General features: G+C 49.4%; 1 protein-coding gene across 28 annotated transcripts in view; it reads right to left on the reverse strand.

Moving 5' to 3' along the window:
- EIF4G3 (eukaryotic translation initiation factor 4 gamma 3) overlaps nucleotides 1–27,888 on the reverse strand; it is a 77,070-nt gene that overhangs the window by 13,021 nt on the left and 36,161 nt on the right. For 15 of the 28 annotated variants that reach the window (XM_079986682.1, XM_079986676.1, XM_079986697.1 and 12 more), the window contains 15 exons: nucleotides 25,613–25,648; nucleotides 21,054–21,074; nucleotides 20,243–20,422; nucleotides 18,766–18,880; nucleotides 17,174–17,277; nucleotides 16,521–16,643; nucleotides 15,745–15,853; nucleotides 11,686–12,540; nucleotides 7,920–8,008; nucleotides 6,787–7,039; nucleotides 5,124–5,257; nucleotides 4,469–4,588; nucleotides 3,595–3,705; nucleotides 1,404–1,574; nucleotides 337–534 (listed from right to left, as the gene is read on the reverse strand). In XM_079986682.1, coding sequence (XP_079842808.1) covers nucleotides 337–534; nucleotides 1,404–1,574; nucleotides 3,595–3,705; nucleotides 4,469–4,588; nucleotides 5,124–5,257; nucleotides 6,787–7,039; nucleotides 7,920–8,008; nucleotides 11,686–12,540; nucleotides 15,745–15,853; nucleotides 16,521–16,643; nucleotides 17,174–17,277; nucleotides 18,766–18,880; nucleotides 20,243–20,422; nucleotides 21,054–21,074; nucleotides 25,613–25,648 — 2,619 coding nt within the window. The remainder of the gene's footprint in view (nucleotides 1–336; nucleotides 535–1,403; nucleotides 1,575–3,594; nucleotides 3,706–4,468; nucleotides 4,589–5,123; nucleotides 5,258–6,786; nucleotides 7,040–7,919; nucleotides 8,009–11,685; nucleotides 12,541–15,744; nucleotides 15,854–16,520; nucleotides 16,644–17,173; nucleotides 17,278–18,765; nucleotides 18,881–20,242; nucleotides 20,423–21,053; nucleotides 21,075–25,612; nucleotides 25,649–27,888) is intronic. The other 13 variants (XM_079986688.1, XM_079986683.1, XM_079986679.1 and 10 more) reach the window with 10 other exon arrangements.

The following is a 27,888-nucleotide window of genomic DNA, read 5'->3' on the forward strand; positions in this document are numbered from 1 at the left end:
ATTATAGAAAGGTGCTATTATTAATTGCCTGCATGAGCCTGGTTCAGATAAGCATCTTCAGAACAACCTCCCCATAAACCCCTTTCCATTCTGGTGTCTAAAAGGCAGCAGAAGACAGACCAGTGCAAACTCTTTGTCAATTCAGCCCAGTATTGTCTACCCTGAATGGCAGAGTATCTCCTGAGACTCAGGCCAATAAGGTCCTTTTCAAATCATCCTTTTAACAGCAGATGGCAGGGATCCTATCTGGGCTATCCTGCATGTTAAGCAGGAGCTCTGCCATTCCCCCGCTCCCACTGGGTATTTTCCTTTTCCAACTTCCCACACCACACTTACCGTGACGAGACACCTGCACATGTTTGCATAGGCCACAGAGAAGCTGGGTTCATCAATGGCTTTCTCGAACACAAGGTCGATGACGCCTTTCAACCTCTCTTCCGTGTCCACAGTTAGATCAGTCACTTGCTTCATCAGTTGATTGAACATCTGTGGTGTCAACTTATTCAAGATGCTTCGGACCTTGCGGAATAGCTCCTGAAGGGAAAATGCAGGTGTTAAGGTGCAAAACTCAAATGAGGCCAAAGGCCTAGGAGAGCAACAACCCAAGACAGCTGCTTTCAGTACCCAGGCATGTATGTTTCATTGCGTTGTATGCCCAAACCATCCCAGGTCAGCTTGAACAGCTCCACCCATGTTCACAGCAACTCCAGGAGGAAAGGGGAAGACAGGCAGACAGGGAAGTTCAGACACAGCCAGGTTGAAACAACCAGACTCCAGAGCAGCAAAAGCTTTGTACAGTGGCAGCTCAGAACACAAATATATTCCACACAGGAAGTCTGTCCTCTGTGGGATCCCCCTTCTTTCCCCCTCCCAAGGAAAGGCAGAAACAGTCAAGTAGATAACATAGAGAAAATACACCTGCCAGAGAGGTAGTAGGTTGTCTGGTATCCTCACTTGTCCTTTTAAGCCAGGGAGGTCCAACTTTTCATATCAAGTGGGCCGCAATCGTATTTCAACAAGGAACCCATGTGTTGTGGGGGGGAGGGGGGAGGAGCGAGGCCAAAATTTGTGCTGCCTTCCCATAGCCGGGTAAGTGAGTCCCTCCCACCCCCTTCCAAAGCAGGAAAGCACTAACCAGGTTTTGGGAAGAAGGTGGCAGAACTCTAGGACCCTGTTAGAGCACCCCCCCCAGCCCAGCCCATCACTTGCTCAGCTTGGAAAGGCAGCACGAGGGCTGGGGAGGTGGGGGTGTCAAATGTTGCCATATGCAGCCTTTGGGCTGCACGTTGGACCACCCTGTTCTTAGCCATGCAAATCACACTACAGCTAAGGGTGGGTGTTAAAGTGGGGAGTAGGGCCAGCCCCTCGGCAGCCCAGCCAGGAGGCTCATGTTCTTGCCTCACCTGGGTTTTGATGCTCTCAGAGTCTTCCGCTTGCGTCTCACGCTTCAGACTCGGCTTCCAGGCATTCTCAGCTTTCTTCAGGTGTACATCCTCTTTGACACAAACCGTGATGATCTTCCTGGGCTCCCGCCTCTGGCCTGGCTGAGATCTCCGCTGTCCAACGTTTAACAGCTAAGAGAAAAACCAGTCCCTTGAATGTTAAGTCCCTTTTAACACAAAGAGGCTCAAACAACACATACAGGACATCCAGCATCAAAGCAACCCTGCTCTGCCAACACTAGCATCTACTTGGGAATTTATACAGGTGAATATAGGAATGTAGCAAACTGCCTTATACAAAGTCCATCTTCAGGGTTTCAGACAGGGAAACTCTCTCAGCTTTACCTGGAGATGCCACTGAGGACTGAAGCATGGAGTTACAGACCTTTCCCACAGAGAGAATATGAACCAAGACGGAATGCTGCCGGCAAGCAGTCCCTGCCACACAAAAAGCAGCCCCTCCTTTGCTACCTGGGGCTGAGCCTTCCTGACCATGTTTCACTGTGGCTGTGATAAACAACCCCAAGTTTTCAGGATACTGCACCTTCTGAGGTATAAGAGAACCAAACGTATAAGAAGGGCAAGGTAGGAGGAGGAAGAAAGAGAAAGAGTGGGGTTTTTTTGGGTTTTTTAAAAGGTGCTGGAGAACACACTTCCCCCTGCTGTCTGGCAAGTGAGCACAACAGCCCCAATCCTGCAACATGAGGTCCCTATCCAAGCAAATAATCAGGACTTTGCCTGAGAGGCACACCAGAGTACACAGGCCAGGGTGATCCAGATGCAGCTCCAACCGGCCCACGGTGCTGCTGAGGAGACAGTGCCAACAACAAGCCTGACTGGTGGGACAGAACAGCAAACTACCAGCTCGCTCCTCCTGAGGTTTCACCATTCACACATGTTCTGCACCAATTAAGGCACCAGCACGCAGGCACCAGCACCACACCAACTCCTTCGAGAATCCAGCCCTTGACATCCAAAATGCAGCAAGGAGCTTCTCTATGTGCTTAAATTCTACACCGGCAGCTTGAGCTGTAGCACCTGCTACTGTAGGTCCCTTTCTACAATTTTTGGGGGAAGCAGTGATCATTATGGGATACCCTAACAGGCAGCAGGATACCTTGATTTTGGCACTTCAACAAGTGTTTCATGGACATCCCCCAGGAGGAGTCTCTGCTCAACACAGAGCCGAGCAAAATCATTTCCCAGTCCGGGCAGGAATAAGCAGCAAAGGAGCTGTACTAAGATCACAAACTTGTGAAGTTCACGATGCCGGCCACATCAGGTCTGATGCAGACACAAGATCTTCGCTTCTGCCCCCCTGCCCCCCCCATACCTCTCACTCCCAACCACCGCTCCCAACCTCTCATTCCCAAACACCACCCAAGAATGTTTAATATTTTGCAGTCAGACGTAAGGGCTGCCATTTCATGGTAGCCCTCAGCCAGCATTCACCTATCAGCACCACAATCGACAATAATTCAATCCTCTATCTCCGGCACCTTCTGTAACATAATATCCCTTGCATTCTTTTCTAGCGTTAGAAAACCGAGCCACTGAGTTAGATTAAGGCCTTCCTCCTGGTGCATCTGGGGTGGCTTTTACAGCACAACAGCTGGCTATTTTTCTTAAGCTATTTGTACCTATTTCTACTTCACCTCACCCAAGTCGTTTTTGAAAAGAAGATGCATTTTTTAAACTTGTTACCCGATTAACTGTGCCACCAGGTACCAAGGTTAGTGAAAAGCTGTTACTTTCCAAAATGCAGAAGGGGGGAAAAGCTGCCATTCAGCAAGGCTGAGATGGAGCATCCACGAGCTGCTAAATGCTCCAAGCCAAAAGAAAAACGAAGACAGGCCAAGCAGGACTTACCTGGTCTCCCCCTCTACACAGGACTGCGAAGAGCAGCCCTAGGGCAGATCCAGCTCAGGCCAAAGTCCCAGTATGCCCTCTGCTGGTGCTGTCCCACCCACCACTGAAGAGACGGCAGCCTAGAGAAGAGTACAAGGCAAGGCTGGTGCCATTTCCATTACAGGCTTGTGCTCCGTGGGGTTGTTTGCTAGCTCCTCTGAAGACAGGAGGGCAGAGGAGAAGGCTTTGCAAAAAGACGCTCACAGTGAGGGAGGAAACTGGGGGCGGGGGCAGGATGGCTTACCCCTATGGTCAGGTTCCTCAGCTGTGGGTGAGATGAGACCAACAAAGGGCATGCTGGGGGCCCACACCGAGCAAGGGGCTGGAGTCCAGGTGGGGGCTGCACTTTGCAGGCCTGTAAAAAGAAAGAAAGGGGTGGGGGAGAGGAAGGTATTATCCACAGGCTGACACAGAAAGACCTGACATGCCCAAGTAGGCGTCTGTTACGGCAGATGGGCACCACAACTTCAGAAGGTAGGTCTTTAGCTTAAATTTAACCCCCCCCCCCATTTTTTGTTATTCCCCATTAAAAACCCATTAGCTGGCTGGCTATTCCGCAAGCCAAGAAGCAGGTGCCACTTGCAAAGAACTTCTTTCACCTGACTCCCCATAATTATTTTAAGAAGATTTCTCCTCTTTTTTTTTGTCCCCCCCCCAGCCCCGTATCGTCCCTGCTTGGCCTCCCCCTCCCCATTTCCAGGCCCCCACTATCCAGAAACCAAAGAGTTCAAGAAGCAGAACCTCTGCAGAATACTAAGCTGGTGGCCATATTCCTGCCCACCTGTGTCAACAGAACCAATTGACTCCTTCAGAGAGGAAAACACTATTTTCCAGTCAACTAGAGTCAAGGAAGCCCAGGAGGAGCCTTACAGGTGATAGAAAGATGCGAGAACAAAGTAAGGGATAGGAAGGAAGACAGTAAGGGATGGGAAGGAAGTAAGGGATGGGAAGGGATGAGGAAAGGCACAGACCAGCGGAGGGAGGAGGGAGGAAAGGGGGAAAATGGAAGACTGAGAAAACATGACTGCAGAAGAGCCCCCAAACTGGGAGATGCTCCAGATTCTGGAGGGAAAAGGCAAAAGGTCATTTCTAACTCTGGATGGAACTCTGACACTTACAGGTGTGCCCCGCCCTCCAGGGATTTGTCTTCCGAAATCAGCAAATGCTGGTGTGAAATCTGGACCCCGTGCCAATATCCGAGGATCCAAAGTTCGAAGAGGCAGTTTTGGCTGATTGATCTGTATTGGTAGAAAAATGTAAAGTTACGGGTAGCCATGCAGCAACCGTCTGCACAGACAGCAGCATTTGGTAGATACTCCCAAGTAGCCAAGAGCTACAGTTGAAAACAAAATGCACAGCCAATGACTCATCCTGCCCATAAAGATCCACTTCCCTTATAACTTTACCTCTGAGGGGGGTGCCTGCTAAAGCTGAGCAAACTGAGGCATGGCAGTTCAAGGCCATCTAACTACCCCACCACCAGAAAGCAAAGTTTCTTCATGTCTGTTGACAGAGAGGCAGCTCAGGGGAAGGGAATTGGGGGTTTTCTGCTTCCTGAGGCTAGAAGAATGTTTTGGGGAAGATGCATACATATCATCTAATTTTAAACCCAGTCCAGTGGCAGCATCTCCTCTTGTGCCTTATTAAATTGGACCAGGTCTTCAAAATGTTGCAAAATCCAAGTTCTCAGTTCAAAACACTAGGCATGCCTTTCTCTCGACCTTCAGCCGCCACCACAAACTCACTTCCTCTGCCTACACACTAGCCCCATACCTTGTCAAGGACCACATCGCTGATGGGCGGCAGCCCCTCTGGCTTCTGGATGCAGGCAGGCATGAACTGGAAGTCTAAGAGGAACTCCCGGTCGTACTGCTTCTTCCCTTCGGAGTCCTGGGGCTTCCATTGCTCTGTAATGACAACACCAGCCTCAGGATGGGGCAATTCATTGCGCTATGTTTCCCCACCAAGGCCCCCTTGCTCCAATTAGAATTGTGGACATGGGGGTCTTTCTCCTTTGCCTTACCCTGTCCCCATTTTGTGGGGAAGTCATGAAATGGTCGAGGGAATGAGTGCATGGCTCCGTGGAAAAAGAATGTTGCACTCTGATTGTGGAGGACTGGCTTTGCATCCATTTGGTCACATGGAGCCTTGCTTGAGCCCTTTCTTGACTGAGGGACACCCCCCCCACCCCTTTGCACAGAAGGAAAAAAAGAAGGGTTTGATGCTGAAGGGGAAGAAGCAAGAGCAGGACAGCACCGGGACAGCCATCCACAGGTTTTGTAGCTTTGTTCTAAAGAACCCTTGGGAAGCACAGTACAAGCAGCAGCAGAGCATGCAGCAGAGGGACAGTTGTGCACTCTGCTCTGTGCAGATGCACCTGGAGGCTCAGGGAGCATAGGTTGCCCAAAGAGCTACAGGTGGTCACTTTTATCACACAAAGGGGCAATGCAGCAGAGATTTGTAGAGAAGACGGTAGTCTAGGCCCAGCAGATATTCTATAAAGAATTTATATGTTTCAGTCTTTCAAAGGGTCAATTTCAGGAATTAACCACCAATGAAGTGCTCTTTAAAGGGAGGCAAACATCTGGAGCCACAAGTTTGACATCCTGGAAACGAGAGCTCTGGCACCACATGAAAAATTAAAAGGCCTGGAAGGGAGTTGGGAGGCGTAAGTGCAGTGACGGCTGCCAGCTAGGGCCCTGGAGGTGCCAGCGTGGGCTCCACCACATGCCCTGCTGAATCCACACAGATTCAGAGTCAGAATCTCAGGGAACCAAGCAGCAAAGGCAGGTTTCCAGGCAGGAAAAGCATTGACATGGAGTGATGCCTTCTTCTCCAGAAGCCACCTCACAAGGGGCTCACTCCACCTGCAGCCAGCTACTTCTTTCAAAATACTGGCAAGTCATAGCCAACTGTCCATTTCCGGCTCATGTGTACAAGAACCAAGGCATGCCTGCCAACTGCATGAAGCGGCCCTTAAACTCCGGAGGTGGCCTGGAGATTTGAGTCAAAGAATCACCCTCTTAGTCCAGAAGCTGCATCTTACACCACACCAAGCCCTCTCCTAGGAAGGCTCCCTCTCTCTCTCTCTCTCTCTCTCTCTGTGTGTGTGTGTGTCAGCTTGCTCAACATTTTCCTGGTTACACAGGAACAAAGCAAACTGCCTTACTGTTGATCTAACTCAGTATCATCTACACTGTCTGGCAGCAGTTCTCCTTGCCCTGGAGATGCTGCCGAGGGCTGAAGCTGGGGCCTTCTGCATGCAAAGCAGGTAACTAGGGCTCCTTTCCCATTGCTTTCTCTTACCCCTTTGCTATGAGAAATGCTGTTTCCCCCAAAGAGGCAGAGGAGTAACAGCCCATGCCACGGAAAGACAACACTGCTGAGGATGCCCCAACTTCTAGGGTAAGATGAGCAGAGGGTGACTGGGACTTACCTGGCTTATACTGGCCGGCCGGGGTTTCACTGGGACTCTCTGCGCAGCCTGAATTCCCCTCACCTCCTTCCCCCTCGGAGATGTTCTCAGCACCGTTGCGAATGGGCTCCCCTTCCTGCTCACCATTCTCCTCCGCAGCTTTCGCTACCTTAAGGTCAGAGTGGGAGTCCCTCCTAGGGCAAGTCTTCTGGCTCATTGCCTCTTGTTCAGATTCAAGTATCCTGTCACCTCCAGGTTCCACTTCTGCTTTAGGCTGAAACAACAAGCAAGCCCCAAATCAGCGTTCTACTCTCTGCCAAGCACTCAATAGACAAAGCTCCACTGCCTCTAATCTAAGGACTGGAAGTCGCATGTGGCCCTCCAGACTCCTCTCACTGGTCCTTGGGACTCTTCCGAGGAAATGCCCCTTTCCTTAGCTCTGCTGCTGCACACCTGGTTGGAGTCGTGAGACTTCTCACTTGCCTAGCTAGAGCAGCGTGTAGAATCCTGCATGACTGTACAAAGGGTGGGAGTTGCATATACTGCCCTGCCTTCTTTTTTATGCCCCTGGCCCTGCCCTCCACTGGCCCCTGGAAGGCTGCCCATGAGGGAGAAAGGCTCTCAGTCTGAAAAAGGGAAATGCTGGCCAAACAGAGATTATGGATTAAAAAAACAACAACAACACACCAGGCATTCTCCAGTTTCTATCATTTTGGAATAGTTTCCAAAGTATTGACACTGCTCTGTTGCTGTAAAGCGTCCAGAACAGCCCAAATGATTTTTTAAAAATGATTTTGTTTTTCAATTGACACCCCCCCACCAAATCAACACTTCCCCATCAGAACTGATTAAAAGCTCCACTAGCAAACAATACTGCAGCCTCTGCCAACTAGGTGCCCTCTGGATTTCCTGGACTGCCAGTCCTAGCTGGCTAATGGGAGTCTGGAGAGGAGTCTGATGAAGGTTGTAGCACTCTTAACATTTTCCTCAACTTATCCCTCTCTACAAGGGCAGTCGCTCAAAATCAGAAACTAGGCAAACTTCTGGGGCTCCCTGGCTTAGTAGGTTCACCTCTAGGGCCAGAGAATCCCTTGAAACTTGGCAGCACGATGGCTCCTGAGCACCCCACCTCTCCGCCCTCCTGCCCGCCTTACCTCGGGTTCGGCCTCCACCCCCTCCTCGGCGGCCTGGCTCCGCTCTTTTGGTTTGTTCCACATCTTTGGTGCAGTTGCAGCTGTTTGGGCTACAAGATAAAGTTGGACAGGTTATTTGTCAAATCCGGAGCCTGCTTGGAACAGAACAGCCTTGAGCACGGGCTCCCTTTTTCCAGTAAACTTAATATGGGGAGGGGAGAAACTTGCCTCAGCCTCACAGAAACAACCTGAAGACAAGGGGAAAGGGGTCACATTGACAGCTGACATTAGGAAAACAATTCAAGAGATTCTAGAGGTGCAAATTAACCAAGAGGTGACACTTCTGCCCCTCACTGAAGTTCCTCTGACTTCCTGACAATTTACGGAAGTGTGGCCCTGGCCCTGTTGCCTCTTCCTTGGTCCAAGGCAAGACACAGCAATAGGCAGCTGTGGGGTGCAGTGGGGACACAAAGCTGCCTATGTAAGTCCTCTTGTATGACTCTTGGCTGAGACTTTGTAAATGAAACACTGAGAGCAACTGTTTTTTGCAGTGTAATTTTAAATGCCCCTTGAAAAGATGATTCATTGTGCTTCCAACCTGGAAGATCAGATTCCCCCATCCCAATTATCTCTTTCTCTCATGCACACCCACACGAAGTCAAAACACAGCCACAGTGCAGTTCTACACCTCCAACACCAGAGGGCAAACACCAACAGGGCCTATATAGATAGGTGGCTTTGGAGAACCATGAGTGCAGATTCTTCTTTGCTTAATATTGTTTCTGTTGGCAACAAGAGCAGAAATAGGTCTAAGCACCTTAAAATGTGCCAAAGGGTTAGCAGCTTGTTAACAGCATCAGCTTGGAAGAGACGGTGGACCCAGAGAGCTGTGACAAAGCACGAGGGGACAAAGAGCCTGGCCAGCTTTGACCCAAGGAAAAGAACTTAACCCTCAGTCCTGCTGTTCTTCCCCAGCGATTGCTATTTAGTGAGGATGGGGATTCTCAGAAGCCAGGTCTACCGACTGAAACGCATGGGGGTTCCTGGTCTACTCGCAGAAAACCACAGAGATTTTTGGTGGCCTGTTCTACCCACTGGTATTCAGAAGCAAGCAGCCTCTGATCTGGAAGGAAGCACATAGCCACTGTGTCCTATTGGTGGTCTTATCCTTCCAGGAATGAGTGCAGCATTTCAGCTGGTGAAATCAGCCAGGCCCATCTCAGTAGGAAAAAAAAAACTATCTACAAAGAGCTCACCACCTACTACCTCTGGAGGCTGGTGCGAAATGTGCTCCCCACACCCTGCCCTGCTGCAGCCACAATGGGCTCAAACTCACTTCCCCCAGTTCAGAAAATGGTCAGGACTTTCCACAGAAACTAGTTACTGGTGGACACACAAATGACCTGCATAACTGTGCAACAGGCAACTTTTCACCTACTCCTCAAAACAAGCCACAAAGCAAAAGTTACCCCCCGTCTGTGCATTAAATTGTAATAGCCTTAATTACCCTAAACCTCCCTCCTTCCTTCTAACTGCAATATTTAAGCATGATAGAAACAAAGGATAGTGGAGAGGAGCCTCCTTGTGCGGCGGCTTCTTTGAACGCCCGTAAATAAAGGCAATGAGGACCAATAAAGCAACACAGGATGCTTCTCAGCTGCACCTGACAGACCAACCCAAGGTATTCTGGACTTTAGCAATTCAGAGCCAGCCTAAGTAGAAGTCATTAGAACTGCAGAACAGCCATTCATATGCCTGGAGTCACGGTTATTAAAACATTCCCAGATGCTTCTCTTTTTAACAATTGATGGCCATAATGCCCTCTTAAGTGATTTCTCTCTCCCCACTCCCCCCAGAGTCCCCTTCATGTTAACTGCAGAGTTCAGTAATGAACCCAGTGCTTCCTCCCACCTAGGGAGATGCCCAGAAGACAAACACTACTGCTTAGAAATGCTAGTGGTGAACTGTCTTAAGCACATACCTGGGATTCTCCCACCAGGACAGGAACTGCAAATTCTGTGGCCACCCCACAAAGCAGCCCACGGCCTCCCTTTCCACTATCACTGGCCACCAATGACCAAGGACGAAAGGATCGCAGGGAGGTCCGAGGGATGAAACTTAAGGCTTGACCGGAGCATAGCCCTGTTGCCATGTCATAATGCGATGGCAGAAGACTATGACATACTGCCCTGTCAGGCAAGGCTCAGGAGGAACCCTGGCAGGGGTGTGTGCAAGTCCAGGCCATACCCACATGAGGCACCCCATGGCACTGGGTGAGAGGGGGGAGGAGCTACCATCTACTTTCGTCTGTGGTGGCAGCAGCCCCCATGTTTGCAGAGGGGGAAGGAATGGGATCAGCATTCAGACAATGGCAGTTGGGTGTGAAGAGCCATTTCAGAGACTGAGACCCCCAAGTCATGTCCTGGTGCTGTCAGCATCTCAGCTGGCAAGGAGGCTCCACTGCCAAACCAAGTCCTTTGCAGCACTACAGAAGCTGGCTTCCCTACTTTCCACCACTTCAGCGCATGCCCACACAGGGAGCTGCAACACAGATGAGAGGGAAAGCTTTGCAATCTTCCCCAGATCAAGAGAGTGATTAAGAGACGTGCTTGTGAAGGGCCCAAGTCTGAAAGGACAACAATCCAAGCACACCTTCTAAGGCACCCAAGCACCCTGGAGAGGCAGCTTCCGTCACACAAAATATTGGTGAGAAGCAGGAAGAAGCAGGTGCTACACTGACACAAGAAAAAAAGAGGGGCTTTTCCTAGTTCCCATCTAAACTCCACACCCCATATGCTGCTGCTGCTGGCTGGCTTTCCTCAAATCCTCACAAGCCACCAACATCCCATAATTGGCTTCTATGGGGCGGAAGAAGGAAGGAAAAGAGAAATTATTTTGGCAAAGCTGTGCAACTAGAGGAAATTAAAAGAAAACTACCTCAAGCTGGGGCGATGATCTCTTTGATAAGAAATGCAATTCAAATACCATACATATTTCTCAGAGACACAGTGAAACCTTTAACATTAAAGAGGTGTTGGCAAGTAATCTCACACATCATTTGGGAGCAACTCTGGGACTGCTTGGGTTTCTTTTTATGTAAAAGGAAAGGGAACAGTACAAAGGTAAAAAGCCCAATCCTAAAGATGTAGGATAAAAATAACTTAAAAATGAATAATATGGGAAGTGATTCTGAGCCAGAAAAGAAGGTGGGTTTTGTGAATTATTTTTTTACGAGAGAGAGAGAGAGAGAGAGAGAGAGAGAGAGAAGCAGCAAAATGCCAAGCATTTTAACCATCCCAAGTCTGCCACCCACCCACCAATGCAGCTCTCCCTAAATGGTTGTTCTGCCTGCTTTCTGCTAGATAAAGCAGGAAGCATAAAAACAAACCACTTTCACAGGCTGTTTCTCGCTTTTGCTCATCATACCATAGAAGCCCTGTTCATTGTGGGGAAGGAAACAAGCCTACCCCGTCCCCATCAGTCCCTGTCTCCCCTTCAGGATTTGAAAAAAATCTAAGGAACTGAGCAAATTTTCCACCCATCCGGCCTCCTCTGGGCCTACTTAGCTGCCCTCTGAAATACACACCTCTAGATCCTTTTCCAAGTTGCAACCGAACAGGAGAAAGCACACACTCACACATGGAGTTGAGGCAACTGATCCTTTTCCCCCTGTGCAGCCAACCTGCCCTCCGCAACCCCGCAAAGCTGTCCAGGCCCTGAATAAACTGTACCACAGACTTTAAAGGAGTTGGGAGAGACCATTGTGACCCCCTGTGAGGATACTCACCTGCTCCGGGGCCCTTCTTTGAATTCAAGCCCTGAGAGTCTGCATTGTCCTCCGGTTGTCCGTCTACCTCCACCTCTTCTTTCTCCAGATTTTCCTGGGTGTCTTCGCCAAGGGTAGTTCTTGTGGCCTCCTCTCCTTCTAAATCCCCCTGAAGAGCAGGGAGGGCACCAGGTAGTGGGAGAGGAGAAGCAGATGGTGGCGGAGGAAGAGGGCTCGTCGCTCTAACAGTAGCAGCGGCAGAAACGGGAGGAGGGCTGGGAGGAGGAGATGGAGGCAGAGACGGAACAGCAGGAAGAGTGACGGAAGCTGGAAGTGGCACACTTTCTGCCTGGTCCAGAGGTGCCTCTGGGCTCTCCAGATCCACAGCCAAGGGTCCAGCTGCCTCTGGTTGATCTGGTTCCAAGATGCCATCAGTCACTGTGACCCTTTCACTAACTCCGTTCAGTTCAGTAATTAGATTAGTACTAGCAGTCACTTGGAGGTCGTTGGGGACTATTCTAGGGGGCTCCCTGCCTATATCTGCGCTGGCGTCATCTGTTGGGGGGCAGACGGGCACTTCCATGCAGGGCGCAGCACTGTGAAGAGGTGCGGCTTCCTGTTTCGAGGAAGCAAGTTCACATCCATCCTCTGAGTCTGGTGCAAACGTTGATTTAGGAGGCAGAGGAGTGGCGGCGGCAGCAATGACCACCGCAGGGGAGGGCAAAGCCGTGAGAGGAAGCTCTGTTGAGGTCTCGGAGGAGGAGGTGGTCGGGGTCTCTGCTGTCAGGCCCATTTGATCTTTCCTCTCTCCACTAGGCTCTGGTCTGAGGGCAGGGGAAGGAGATTTTAATACTGGATCTGCTTTAGGCTTCTCTTCTGGGGGGAAAAAATGGAAGAGTTAGAAAGGGCCATTTAACTCGTCAGATCAGAATGAATTTGCATCAATTATCTACGCACTCCCACTTTCCAAGAGGAACTGCAGAAACCCCCACGCACCTCCCTGCCCAGAGTCCTCAATTCTCAGCCCAGAGGTTACTGAAGGAAGAAATGGGGATTAAGCAAGCAATGTGCTGCTCTTTTCTGTCAAGTTTGCTTGCCACCCATTCTGCAATACAAAAGGAGTCTGAGCCCCCAAACCCTAGCTGTTCTCTTTGGTGGTTCCTAATAGGGCAGTTTGGCGTCAAGGACCACTTGCCTTGGCACTAAGAACCACCTCCTCACAGAGGAGGGGACTTTTTGGAGCCACAAAGGGCTCCCATGCGCAAGCAGTGTAGCTGTGAAAAAAGTGAACTACGGGCCCTTTTGTGGATTTCTTTGCCAAGGTTGCTTCGAAGACGCTGATTAACAACATGGATGTGCATTTACAGGATAAATCAAAAGACAATGTCTCAAGTCCTGAGAACTATGTTGGAGCTCCCTCCGCCCCACAGCATTCGTTTTTTACCCTAAAGAGTCTTGTTTTGTGCATGAGGGGTGGAGATGCAAGATGTACAATGGGAATCTTGGGATGCAAGCCCAATTCAGCAGCCAATGCAACGAGTGGAGCGCATGCATCGCCCCCAACCCCCACAAGCTAGGCTGAGCCTGGCGTCTCCTGTCACTACTGTCAAGGGACCAACTGAACTTCCCCCTTTGGACTCTTGGTGCCTTTCTAAACTCACAGTCAAGAGGGCCAGTCGCTATTTACAAAAAAGGTTTTGCCACTAATATCTGAAACCCAACTGTCTTGCACAAGTCAGTAAATAAGGGACTGAACACTGGAAGGCCACCTCTGCTATAGGGTCACCAAAGACAATGGCAGCAACTGAGGGGATTGGTTCAAGGGCACTGAAGCACCACTAGGAAAGAAGAGGACTAGTTTTGTGGGAGTCGCAAGGCTGAGAAATCTTCTGGCTGCCATTTTCTCAAAGCTTTTGCAGCCAGCCTCTGACTTTCAGATCAGCTATCATGAACTGACTGAATGCAACATCTTCATTTTTTATTTTTTGCCTTTGGCCAGACATAAAGCAGAATGTGGCTCACTCCCAGTAACTACAGTCTCTCACATGAGGTCTGGACGTCAAGATTTTCCAGAGGGGCTCTTCTTTCTGTCCTGTGAACACCCAAAGGACATTTGGTGGGCTCCTAATTGGGGAGCCCCTTCAGCGTCTGCTCCCAATGTCTAGAGCTCCCATATCAAGGGGAGTCTATATAATCCCTTCTGCCAGCAAGAGAATACAGGTAGATCGCACCTTAGGCTGATTTCACTTTCTTGATCATACCTTACATGGATCACTGAATTTTTTAAAAAATAAAAAGGGCCAGAAGAGCAAGAAAAAACCCCTGGAAGCCTTGTCCAAGATCTCATGGGCACCCTTGCAAGACCTTTATACAGCTTAGTGAGAATGATGAGGTGTCTTACATGGAGGGGCAGGGGCAAGGCCTGCTCAGCACTGCTTTGGACAGGTAGGGATGGTCTTGCAGGACCATTCCAGAGGCTGTTCTAGTTTTACATGCTTATGCCTTTGCACGTTACAGCCAGGATCATAACCCTGATGTAATGTGAGATGCACCTGTGCATTTTTATCCTGACAGGAGTTTGACCCCAGTACCTATAAATTGTTTAAATTTATTCTAGTGCCAGTGGTATTTAATTAATTCTATAGAAGTGATTTTACCTGCCTTGTTTATTGCCATTATTATTATTATTATCATCATCCAATTTTAACTGCCTGGGGCACCAGATGGGTTATGTATTTAAGAAATAAAGACTAAAAATTGCCCAGTCACCGTTACCTGCTCCACCCCCTGCCCAGAGTCTTACCCCAAGGTGACCCTGCATATCCCAGAAGGAGGAGTTACAACCCAAAGCCCCATTGTACAGCTGGGGGAACTCAATAAATGTGCAAGGTGTTCAAAGACCAGGTTTAATTTCTAATCTTGACATCTACAAGCACAGACTGTTTCATGGATACATCAAGTCTCAACAAGGCTCTTAGATATATTCTAAGTTATATTGCAAAAACAGAAGTAAAGACGTGTATTTTAAGAGCATTTACTGTTGCAATGTTTTTATAACAACCAGAAAGAGAACAAGCGACAGCCCACCCATGCATAATTATAAACAGCGAAACGAATATTAAATTAACACCATCATGATTAAATTAAGAGCAACAACTATGAATGCCTGTCAGCCCAGGCAGCCCTACAAACACCCCCCCCCAACCAGACTCCTTCCTACTTGGCCAAGAGTGTCATGGCAGCTGCAGTGACTCAGAACCCTGCCAACAATGCCCCAAAAATGTATCATTCCCCCAATGTCTTCTCCATCAGCCACCCCACAGAATACCAACAACCTCAGCTACACCTGCCTCCCTCCTCAATGGAGAACCCTAAGGAGTGCAGCTGGGTCCCTCTAAGCACTCAGCAGAGCAGCAACTGGGCAGCCACTCCAACCTGGCAGTTGCTGCCCTCCTTCCAGGTTCAGAGTGGCTGTGCTGGGTCACAACAGAACTGGCCAGAAGTGTGACCACGACTGCACGCTGCTGCAGCCACCTACGTCAACCACCCCCTGCGGAGGTGTTGGCAGCAAAGAAGCACTTGGTTCTATTGAGCATTCAGTGGGGAGCAAGTGTGAAAGGAGCTGCCCAACGGGCCAGCAGTCAAGCTGCGGGGGGTAACTGATGGCTCTAGGGTGCCAAAGAAGGGGCTTCCTTGTCACAAAGAATTTACAGCTCATTTAAGCACTAGCTTGAGACTGCCTTTGCCAACCTGGTGCCTTCCAGATGTTGTGCTCCTATCGGTGATAGGTCATTCATGACACATTTCCCCCCTAGTCTGCCTTGGCCAAAATTCAGAAAACTTGTTAACTTCATGTGTTTTTGCCCAACAGGCTGCTTGTGAAAGCGCTACAGAAACCAGCAAGGTGGGTCAATGTCATCATCACCACCAACTTGCAGATGGGAAGCTGAAAGGTGGCGCTTTCCACAAGGTCAGAAATGATTCAGTGTTCAGGCTCACAGATTCACCAGCTCTCGAGGCTCCTCACAGAGAGAGGGAGAGCACCTCTCAAAACTGGGAGAAAGAGATCCGTCCACCCACCTTGCTTCAGGTCGCTTGTCACAGCGATGGGGGTGCTGGCAGCGAGGTGAGAGCTCTCCATGGCCCCGAACGCCACAGCGCTGTGCTCGGGGACCTGGCTGGGCAGCTGCTGGGATTTGAAGTACAAAAAAGGGTGATAATGAGCATGCGAACATAAAAACTAGCAACATGGAACACAAGCGAGCAAGAGGGGCAGAAAACCCAGTTGGGTTGGAAAGGAAAAAAAATCAAGAAAAGGAAGAAATAAGATATACGGTCATAAAAAAAAAAGCGCATGGGGAGGGAGGGAGAAAAGCAGCAGGAGGAGAAAGACAAATTACTATTCACAGCAGCGAGAAGGGAGAAGGCACAACCAGTTATCTGGACACCCCCCATGCCATGGAATTTGGGGGGAAAGCATGCCTCTCCCCTACCCAACTATTTAAAGGTTGCCACAATTCAACTGAAAGCCTTTCAAAGTACTTTGTTAAAAAAAATTGAAGTGTTGAATAACAATAAACCGAGAGGAGCTACAGTTGGGGCATGTTCCACAACCCAAGTCCTGGAGACCCTCCCGCCTGAAGCAGCCAAGGTCCTTCTCCAACTTTCCTTGCCCTCAGAGCTGGCTCATCTCTGGCAAGACGTTTTCCAAGGATGACTGGCTTTGCCTTGCAGCTGATGAGCAGGAGAGGGTGAGGGCAAGAAGTGCCACCGGGATACAGATGCTGCGCAAGGAGGCTACAGCAGAGAATGAGTGCCAGCCTCCTACCACCATGTGTCCGTCCCCACGCAGTTACCTGGGGTGGGGTGGGCGTGGACGAGGGCCTGACCGTGGGAGGTGTGGGGTTGCGGCTTCCTCCACCAGACATGATCTCTTCCGTTATGTCTTTGCCCCCTTGGTTGGGATCTCGGATGCGGATCTGGAAAGGATGGAACGAAGCACCCGCTCAAATCACCTCCCCCAAAAAGTGGCTTGGCTGGGGGTCCAGCCTCATGCTGTGAGGGGAGCATGACACTCGCAACTCATGGTTCAGAGGGCCGCACCAAGGGCCACAGCAGCACATGGTGGAAGGAAACCCCACCCCAAGAGGTGCCCCTTTTATAATGTTACACCCCCACCCCCAAAGGTACCCCCATTATAACGCCCACGAAGGTGTTGCCAAGAGGTATTTTTGTTCTGAAAAGCTTTCTAAGTGGCTGAGGTCTCCACAATGGGTGTTTCTTTTTAGGGTTTTCCCATTCGTTTGCTGCTATTTTAAACTGTTTTGATTATATTGCATATATCACCTTAAAACACATATGAGGAAGGTGAGTAAATAACAACAAAGGCTTTAAACAGAACACCTGTGAGAGAGACTCCTCCCATGGTGAGGGGAGTGTCAACCTCCCCAGTTTCCAGCTTCTCCCTTCAACCCACAGGGCTCAGCATTCAGCTGCAGATCTCTCTTACCGTTTTCTTCTCCCGCTTGGCTGGTGGGATTGGCTGCTGCTGCTGCGTAGGCACTATGATGGGTGTGGACTGATACACCGGGGGAGTTGGGTAGAAAGGTGCCCCTGCAGTGGGTAAAGGGGGACAAGGAGAATCTTAGGCTCACTCCTTTGGCTGCCTGCCTGTGGCAAAGTGCTCAAAGCCACGTCCCTTCACCCAGGACGAGCTACCTCAAAGTGTGACTCCTAGTTTTCCTCTTTCAAGGTCAGGGAAATGAGGGGCCACTTGCTCCCTCTGCTTGGGAGTGCCCCCCCCCCCAGGCTTGCATATGTGTGTGTATATCACAGCAGCTTACTACAATGAAAAGCCATACAGTAAAACCATAAAAAAATTTAAGACAAGCATTATTAGACCACTGTGGAAGGCCTGTGCACAGGCCTAGTGGAATTTTCAGTAGGCATTTAAAAGTTGGCACAGACGGCGCCCGCTGAATCTCCAGTGGCAAAGAGTTCCATAGGACTGGGCCAATGACATGACAGGCTCAGTTTCTTTCCTGGAGGAACAAAGCCACCTCCTCAACCTCTGCATGCGCGCGCGCGCACACACACACACGTACGCGCACACGCGCACGTGCGCACACACACACAAAATTGCCGCCAGAGCCAATGAAGCAAAGTGACCCTCTACTCCTAAGAAAGTAAAGACCTCAGAGTCTCCCATTTGCCAAAGGTTCTAAGCAAAGTGGTGAGCAGGCCCCAATTTCACAAGAAAGCCGATAACCCACAGGACTGGGTGCTGGGCAGACCAGCTTCCAGAGATTTTCAGCCCCCAATCCACTCCCATACCTCTTTTTTTTAAAACACCATTTTACGCCTTCTGATGGCAAGGCTGGCCCTGACCTCAGGTGCCAAAGGAACATCTCCAAGCAAGCTCTCCAGCAGTTAAGTGCTTTGGTTGTCCTTGCATAACTCTCTTCCTGCCCCCTCTGCCCCAGGATGACCAGAGCGCACCAATAAGGCAATGCAGCCAAAGTGACAGAATTCATTCATCAAAATTAAAGAGGAAAATCTACTCAAGTCACAATTTAGACCTGCAACTTACATGTGATTTATTTGCACAACTGCAGCTTTGTGCAGATGGCAGGAAAATAAACGAACTGGAGAGGGCAGGCAGCCATAAGGGGTCATAGAAGATCTCATGCAACCTTCCCAGATCTTGATAAGCAAGGTGAAGGCTCTGGGAAGGCTGTGCAACACCTCTGGAAGACTGTGTGAGACTCCAGCAAGATCTCACAGAAGCTCCCCTGCCTCTTCCAGAGGCCTCGCATGACCTTCCCAGAGCCCATTAAGACAGGGACAGTTAAACGGGAGTGATTCTGGGGGTTTTCATTTGATTTTGCATTTGCATGTGAACCCCTGGAATGTAACCTGCAGGCCTACTGTATATTCATTTTAACACAGAGAAGCCAAAATGGGAATGCTACAGTGCTGAAGGTGTGGAATATGAACACAGGAAGCCTGGTTTGCATAAAGGTCAGTCTACAGGGTGAAAGGACCATATCAAATGGCCCTTGCTCTGCTACCCACCCCCCTTCAAAGGAAACCTCTTCTTACCATAGGCGTTGGGGAACTCTCCGGGTCCTGGTCCTGGGTAAAATGGTCCAGGCCCTGGCGGCTGAACGGGATATTGTTGTGGGGGGCCCACATACGGAGGGCCGCTATGACGATACTGAAACAGAAATGGCACAAGAGGCTCAGAAAATGGCGCAAGGGGCTTTATGAGCAGGAAAAGCTATCCTGCTAACTTATTAATGATGCCATTAATGCAGTTCCCCACTCGGCCCTGCAAATGCCAACTCTTGGCCTCATGGCAGTTTGTCGCCCACTTCCTGACCTGCTGGTCCCCTGGCAGCAGGGACTAAGTCCACAATCAATACAATTCCAGACTACTTACTGGCCTCTCTTCCCACACCAGGCAGAGCAAAGAGGGAAAAAATGCAGCAGTGGAGGGCAATACAAAGGGCGCAGCCACCTACCTCACAGGGTTGTTGTGAAGACTTAAAAAGGGGGAGACTGAACATCATGGGTTGTATCCAACAGTAGGCCTGCTCAGAGGAGATCCATTGGAATCAACAGACTTGGTTAACCTAGGTGTGTTCATTTTGATGGGTCTACTCTGAGCAAAACTTAGCTGGTTACAGTCCCATGCGATGCTGCTCTGAACACCTTTGAGGAATGCTGGGAGCTAAAAAAGCAATAAATAAATAAAACAAATATATTGAAGATTCCAAAATTCCAGGGGAAGGGTCTCAGCAAAGTGGCAGAACCCCTGCTTGGCATGCAGAAGGCCCCCAGGTTTGATCCCTGGCAGCATCTTCACATAGGGCTGGGGAAAGACCCCTTCTCCTGAAACCTCAGGGGCCATTGCTGCCAGTCAGTGTAGACAATACTGAGCTAGGTGGGCCAATGGCCTGGGTAAGGCAGGTGCCTGCATACCAAGTGCCAGAGATTCCTCCCGGACCTGCCCCGATTCCCCTTTTCCACCCAAGGATTGAAAACTCAGGGGAAGGAGGGAAACGGAAGCACACCTGTGCTGTGGATTTAACTTGCACCCAGCTGAGTCACAGAAGGGCTGACATTGAACACAACCTGCAGGCAGCTGCAGATACATCGTCACCACCAGCCGAATTAAAGAACAGGAGCACTTACATGCCTCCCTCCCTGACTTGCCCTACCTTTACAGTCAACTCGCAACTTGCGCCACGGTTCCTTTCTGGGGATGTCACATAAAACCAAAATTGCTTATAGTCAAAACAACCCTGGAAACACCCTGGCATGAGCATCGCTACCTTGCTGAAATGCCAGTGCACTGTGTGGGTCTTGCCCTCCCCATGCAAGGCAGAGAGCTTTTAAGCTCTCTCACTTGCTTACCAGGGACTGGGAAGCTCTCACACAGGCTTAATGAGTTCTTCACCTTGCGTAGGTTTCATTTGTGCCCTGTTAGCTGGCCGGGTGCCAAGCCTGTGAAGCTGCGATTGTGCAGGTTAAGATGCAAGTCAACTGTATCATTTTAAGGGTGCTGTGACCTTACCTGTGGTATACAGTACTGGGGGCCCTGAGGCATTGGATACGGCATGGGAAGGTGGTTCACCATCATGATGTGCTGATTGGTCTGATAGACAGCGGTTGGCGTCTGTGCACCAGGACGGATGGAAGGGCTGCTATTCTGGATCGTTGCTCTGGGAGGCTGGATTTGAGGCCTTTGGAAAAACTGGAGGAGGGAAGCAAGGAGCCCCATATTTTAGCCGGCCATCTCTTGGAAGAGCAGTGCGCCGCACTCATGGTGCTTTCGTCATGCACCTGATCAACAACTAGCTGGCCCTCTCTGGCCAAGGGTCTTCTGCCTCGGAAGCCCACTTGCCCCACGTGCAACGCAGGTGGGCGGGGAAAAGTGATGAGTCTGACCAGGATAGTCTTTGCATCTAACGAGTCCTGCCCTGGAAGTGAGGGGGCAGGGCAGGAATGGGGATGGGTGTCATTTGGAGATGGAGTGTATAAGGCCACTTCTCTAAAGGGGTTGCCAAGAGGAACCTGACACCTGCACTGGCGTTCAGTCCTAGGCCAACCACACACTTACCTTCCCTGACCTGTCTGAAACTGGGGAAGCTTCTTCATCACTCCAGGCATGATCTAAGTAGACGGCAACCCCTTCCTGGATCTAAACTTAACTTCTCTGACCATACAAATGTCAACCAGAGGACTAGGGACGTGTGACGACGACATCTCCCAACGCTCAACATTCAATGTGCGAAATGATGCGTCAGGCACTAAGACACCTGGCCGCTAATGGCGCATGTGATCGAGAGGCAGTGAGGCCATGCAGAACCAGTAGTGAAAGTTACCTGGATGGGTCTGAATCCTCCCTTCAACAACGAAGCAAGAAAGCAGCAGGAAATAGAAAGAAAGCCAATGGAACAGCTGACAGGTCAACAACAGGAGGGGTGGGTGGGGTTCCAGCATGCAACCTAAGGCCCTCCTTCTGCCTAGCCCCTCCAGTAGCCATCGAGGACTCCTCCCTGGCCCGAGTCACCATCATGCAACAGTCTAGGGCTTTCTAAAATTAGTATTTGTTTCACTGACATTAGCTTTCCTCAAAACACAACAAGGGACTAAAGCTTCAGTGGAAAGAAAATGGCTAGGAAAAGTTGCCCTATCGACAACTACCCTTTCCTGGGGGTGCCTTCTCCTCTCCAACAGAAACAGCCCAATGATCATCAGAACCCTGCTAAAATCCTCTTGATGGTCTCAAAAAAAAAAAAAAAAAAAAAGAGAGAGAGAAACCAGCCCCAAGTTTAGTGGTCAAGCAGGAAGCGAAGGGAAGGGAAGGCTCCCTGCCTCACAGCCACAGGTTGTCTGCAGAGGACAGAATGAGCCACCTGTCTGAAGAGATCCACCTCCAGGGTGGATAGGGAGGAGGAGAGATGCAGAAGACAACCCCTGGGATGTGGCTACAGGCAGGGACGGACAGCTATGCTGGCTATCAAGAGCAGCCTTGCTGGCTGGCAACTCCAGGTTTAGATGGCCATGAGGCCTCCTCTTTCAATCTTCTGTACAGAAACCAGGACACACAGCAAGCCACTGACAAATTTTGTCCTGCTCTAAGCAGTGCAAGGGGGTTGAGCTCAGGGTCAAGTCAAACCACAGCCACCAGGGATGTACCGGCTGGCCTCGGACAAGCCTGCCTCAGTTCTCTCTCCTTGGAAAGCAGCCTTGCTTACAGAGAAATCTCAAGGCTGCACAATACATCAGCTGAAAGCTCTCCAGGCATGTAAAACTGGCACAGATGGGATCGTAAGGAATTCGGAGATTGTCTGGGCCACCCCTCAAAAGAACCACTTTCGACCTGCTGAGACAGCCTGTGGGGCGGAGAGAAGGAAAAGTGATGCTTTGGAGCTTTGCATTTTGTTTCCTGTTTATAGAGCAGACCAGGTCCAGCAGCCGCTTAGGGACTCAACTAGCCAAAGTCTCTTTGATGATCAAGCAAACACAACAAAGTACCTGACCAGCTTCAAGAGCTGGAAAGAAATCCCAAAATGCTGCTCTGAAAACAGCACCAGAAAAGGGTCTGGAAGGGGAACATGCAAGACTCCTGCAGCTGCTACTCCCCTCCCAGATCTCAACTCCTGCAACTTGCAATACTAACAGACTAGTGAAGAAATTCAGGGTTCCAGACAAGATGATGGAGGCCATGGCTGCAGCAGAGAGTCAGAGATGAATTGGTGTCCTTTTCTCTGTTTTATAATCGTTCTGTCAAACAGTTCAAAATACCAGCCCCTGTTCCAAATCCCACTGGAGGAGCACTTTGTGCTAAATCAGGAACACAAAGAGTCAAGGCCAACCCTATGCAGCAGGCCCACTGGCTTGTCCCTGGCCCTCATGGCTGGTGCTGTTAAGACGCAGGCTTTGTGATGGTGGTCATCAGCGGGATGCCCAGACACACCAAACTTCCCAAGCCCAACAGTTTCAGCTGCCTGACAGAGCAGCCTCCGAATGAGAGGATGAGCAAAACTGCTTCCATTAGGGAAGAGGTAGGGGGCCTCAGACCCAGGGCCTGAACACAGCTCTCCAGGCTTTTTGATCTGGTGGCCCTCAGGACTCTACGCAGCACCAGTCACTAGCCCTTGCTTTGAACCCCAAATGTTTTAGCCTTTCTGGAATGTGCCCTTGACCACTAGTCACACTTCTTGTTTGCCTGAATGGAGGACAGAGTGAGTGTGTGAACAAATAGCTCATTTTCTTCCAGCATCAGAGGAGGGGTGGATCTGGCTCAAGGCACCTAGCTGCAGTTTGAGGACAACATCTTGGCTGGGTGGTGGGAAGGTTACTCTCCTGCTACTGCTTTACTCTCTAACATGGTATCTTGGGACCTCAGATACTATCTAAGGAAGGGGGGTGGGAGAGAGAAAGAGAGGAAAAAAGAAAGTAAGTGGAAATGGGAGCTTGAAGAGCTCAGAAGAAACCCTGCCCTTTGGAAGGTGACAGAGCCAATCGGGGAGGGCATGGATTGTTCCACCTGTGTACCACACCAGAAGTGTGTAGAAGGGACCAAGCCTGCTGGAGAAACAAGACTGGCACAAGAATCCTTGCTCAGCAGTCCCGAAACTAAGAGGCCTGACAGAATTCACAGCATCTGCCCAGCGGGAACTAAAATAGAAATTTTCTTAAATAGAAAATGTGATTCCCTAATGAGGCAGGAGTCAAAGGCTGCCAAGGAGAAACCCCTCCCACTCTAAGGCAAACCTCAGTTCCTGGTAAGCAGAGTGTTTTCACACCCTCCCTCCTTTCCTTGACAAGGTTTGCTGCTCCTCCCCACAGGGGAGTTCACAGTTGCTTCCAACAGCTTTGTGTTGCACATCTTTGTGCAAACACTTTGCGCTAATTGAATGAGCGCAGAAGCAAGAAGGGCCCCAGGAATAGCGCTCCTCCTGGAGGAAGATGTGCCCACAGCCCCCTCGGTCTTCAAATAGCAGTTGGCAAGTTCAATGAGCCTCACCAAGCGTCACAGCAGCTGGGCCGGAGGAGCTGCCAGTTAATGGCGCGAGCACATGAGTCACACTGACCTGAATATCTTATGACACAATAACTGCAGGAAATGATGCCTGTGAGAGTGCTCTGCATTAGACTATCAGAGTTCCTGTCATTTTCAATGGCAGCAGGAGAGAGGGAAGGAACCTCAAGTTGCACCTGACAACCAAGAAGCTCTCCACAACTCTCCATCAATCCAGTTGCCTCCTCATCACCCATTTGCTTTGAGCCATTTGGTAACATGTGAAGTTAAGCTGCACTCTGGTTCCAAGCTAACCCTTGATTATTTTGAGTTGGGTTTCTAATCAATGGGACACCATAAAGGTTTACGGCAAGTTACAACACTTTTCAAAGCTGTCTCTAAAGCTAACCTAACCTAACTGTAACCGCATCCAGCACTGAAGATGGTAAAAGGATATTTGAAAATCTACAGCACCAGCCAGGAAGCCCAGTACTCCCCTGCCCCCCCACTGATATGGAACCTTTTAACAGCCACAGAAAATATGGGATCTGGCATCTCCAGCATGTAGAACTGAAGAAACCACAACATTTTAACCAGGAACAGCACCTCTAAAAGCCACACCCCTCCACACAGCAAGTAGCAGCCACAAGAGTAACTCAGGCTGTCTGTTTGGGGGGGGGGGAGAGAAGATGAGCACATCATAATTAACTTATTCCCTGATGATTTAAGGCTACATGGGGAGGAACCCCCCTCCTATGATGTGACTTGTGTGATGGGCTACACAGACCTACACTTTCACCACTCCAGTATGCTTCGGCTCAGATGAAACAACAGTGCAACCCCCTTCTCATTAGTTGTTTCTGACCAAGGATGGGTTGTAGAAATGTGGCGGACTCATAGGTCCATCCACAGCAGTCAACCTCAGATGCTGAACACCTCCCCTAGATGCTGCCTTGAAGGGGGCATGGAAGGTGGGCTGGGCCAGCCCCACAAGACCAGAGAAAAACCCCTGAACCCAGAATCCGATTTCACTATTCAAGATTTTTCTCGTGTTTCCAACTTAGCATGGCTCTATTTGGTAAAGAAAATCAAGCAGTCTTCTGACTGCGGTAGACGTTCAGTGTCTTTATTTCAGGTGGAATGTTGCCATCCTCAGAATGGAAAGTACTTGGGAGTATTGTAATGTGGCAATTGCTCCGGGCAAGTCTTTTGGATTCTGACCCCATTTCCCCTGGTGCCCAAGAGAACTAGATAACCAAACTAAGCACACACACACGCACGCACACACACCCCTGACCAAGCAAACATCAAAGATCCCAGACCAACAGCCATCAGAAAGCTTTGTGGCAGCAGCAAAAGCCAGGGAGCACAGTTAGTGGGGTTGTTAATTGATGCAACAGAATTAGTAACCGTTAGAAGCTGAAGCTTGACTGTGCCATGGGGTTAGGGGGCTCTTTAGAAAGGGGGGTTCCTCACACAGAGGAGGGAGAAAGGTTGTTTTCTGCTGCTCCAGAGAAGCGGACACGGAGCAATGGACCCAAACTACAAGAAAGAAGATTCCACCTAAACATTAGGAAGAACTTCCTGACAGTAAGAGCTGTTCGACAGTGGAATTTGCTGCCAAGGAGTGTGGTGGAGTCTCCTTCTTTGGAGGTCTTTAAGCAGAGGCTTGACAACCATATGTCAGGAGTGCTCTGATGGTGTTTCCTGCTTGGCAGGGGGTTGGACTCGATGGCCCTTGTGGTCTCTTCCAACTCTATGATTCTATGATTCTATGAAAGCAAGGTGCAGGACATGGCCTGCGGAATTAGTGGAGGGCCAGCCAAGTAACACCCCCACCCCCGCACATTTTCCTCCCAACCAGTTGGCAGCAAAGGGGAGGCGTAGTGAAGAGGGGCAAGGAGGGTACTGTACCTGATGATGATGGGCAGGTCGAGGCCCCGCTGCAAACTGAGGAGAAGCAGGAGAAACAAAAACACAAAAAGGAAAGGCACAGAGAGTCAGAAACACCACAACAAAAGGCAAAAACTGTCACACTGTATGCAAAAGAAACCCACAAGGGGAAATCAAACAAAAAACCCAACACACATACACACACACACACTCTCACGGTCAAAGCTGTGCTGCAGGACAGTGACAGACAGGTACCAAAAACCCAGAAGGTAAAACTCTGCTGCCAGGTGAATGCAATGCTCAAAATGTGGGTGGTGGAGGTGCCTGCCAAAGTTGTTAGATAGCCAAAAGACACCCTAACACTAACATAGTTGAAGGAGAGCAGGGGGAGAAGGGTTTGCTGAAAAACCAAACACTAAGTTATTTTTTAAAAAAAGCAAGGCAGGCCAGCCCTTGCTGATGCGCATCAAAGCTGAGTGCAGGATGGAGAGCCCTGTCTGTGGCACAGCCACAACTTGAAAGACAAGTCAGCCTCACCTAGGGATGCTGATATCTTGGCATATATGAAGCTTTCTAAGTGCAGCTGTAGAAACCTCTAAAAACTTCACTGGGCTCTCCTTCCTTTTTTAACGGAAAGCAAGCAAAATCCTGCGGCATATTCAGTGCAGCTGAGCATGTGGGGACGGGTAGATCTGCAATGCTGTAGAATCAACTCAATATTTCTCCCCTATCCTCTCCCACAACACACATGAGGAAAGCCACACTCACTATTCCCCCCCCCCCCAACATTAACAGAAAATCTGCCATGAACAATAAAGCAAAAGAGGAGACTGCAAATGAGTTCACAACAACAACCAACAAGCAGAGAGAGTGTCATCAGAAATCAAGGAAACTACCAGAGCCTTCAGATCAACTGCCACTACCTTGCGGAAACATCTGGAGAGTTCAAGCTCTTTCTCAGCAGAAACCAGCTTTCCTAAGTGCCAAAGTTTACTGTGATACACTTAAATAACCTACTTTCCACACCAAATATAATATTCAGAAACAGAAACGGCAGACAGTCTCTCACTAGCATACAAACCTACAGAACAGGCTGCAGTGTCTATTTCAGGCAGAAAGAGATCACTTGTTTTCCATCAAAACGCCTAACAGATAAATGTCATTTTTTTCTCAAAACCTCAATGTGCTTCTTGAAACTTCCTAAACACTTTAACACAGCTGAACGGACAGTTTCTGGCCCGTTTGCTCAACTCTGCCATTCTACTGATCCTCTAGCTGTTGAGAAACACACAAATTGAGAGCAAGAATGGGCTGCTAGTTCTTATATTAAATTTGGCACAGAAATATGGTTCAAAATTTGCTCTGCCTCTAGTGTGAAAAGTGGGGGCACAAGCAAAGTAGGATGGTAAGTATCTGACCAGAGAAGCATAAAGCATGTCTACTTCTGGTTAAATAGGTTGAGGGATAGAAAGTCTATATTCCCAGAAAATCAGCAAATGCACACCAGTAACAGACCAAAAAAACTGGTGTTCATCTGTCCAAAAGCAAAAGTACCTGTCTTATCACTGTTCCACAGGAAGTATCACTTCTAAACAGCTCAGAAATCAGAGCCAGATAGTTGCAACTTAATAAAATTATGTGAAAACCAACGGCCCAGTAAACATGTTATATGAAAAATAAATAAAACTTCAACGTTAGTGGGAGGAAAAAAGAAAGACCCTAGTCTATTTTGCACTTGTCACCATTGGCTATTGGCTGCATAATTCCTGCGGACAGAATTCTTTCTCTCTGCCTCTCTCTCTGCCCCTCTCTCTATTAAGTAACTGTAAGCAACAGAACAAACTGTAGTCACTGCTGGCTCAGATTAAAAATAGGTTTCCTTTTTCCCTTTGCCTGGAGTTACAATTTTTGCCTGCCAGATGCTGGTCTTGCTTCCAATTCCTTCTGTGCATATTTGGCAGGGGGCCCTCTCTCCCGCCATGGGTTAAAGCTGCGTTGTGGGCACACTGGCTGTGGCCATTTGAAAACAAAACCTCTCACTATAGCTCTTCTCTTCCCCACTTCAGCATTTTCGCTACGATGGCCAAATTGCTTTAAAAAGAAACAAAAACCTGTTGCAATTTAGAAATTCACTGAAAAGTTTTTAAAGTCTTCCCAGCTGGAATTAGCATGCAGAGTGTGAGGCACTGGCCCTGCTGTAACAGAAAACTTGCCTGGGAATGACACCAAGCTACCTGAATGGCAAAGGTAGCCGTGTCCAGGCAGAGGCTGTGCAATTGCCAATGGCCCTTGAATGC

Source organism: Podarcis cretensis (genome assembly GCF_951804945.1).
Source record: "Podarcis cretensis genome assembly, chromosome: 8".
Lineage (NCBI taxonomy): Eukaryota > Metazoa > Chordata > Lepidosauria > Squamata > Lacertidae > Podarcis > Podarcis cretensis.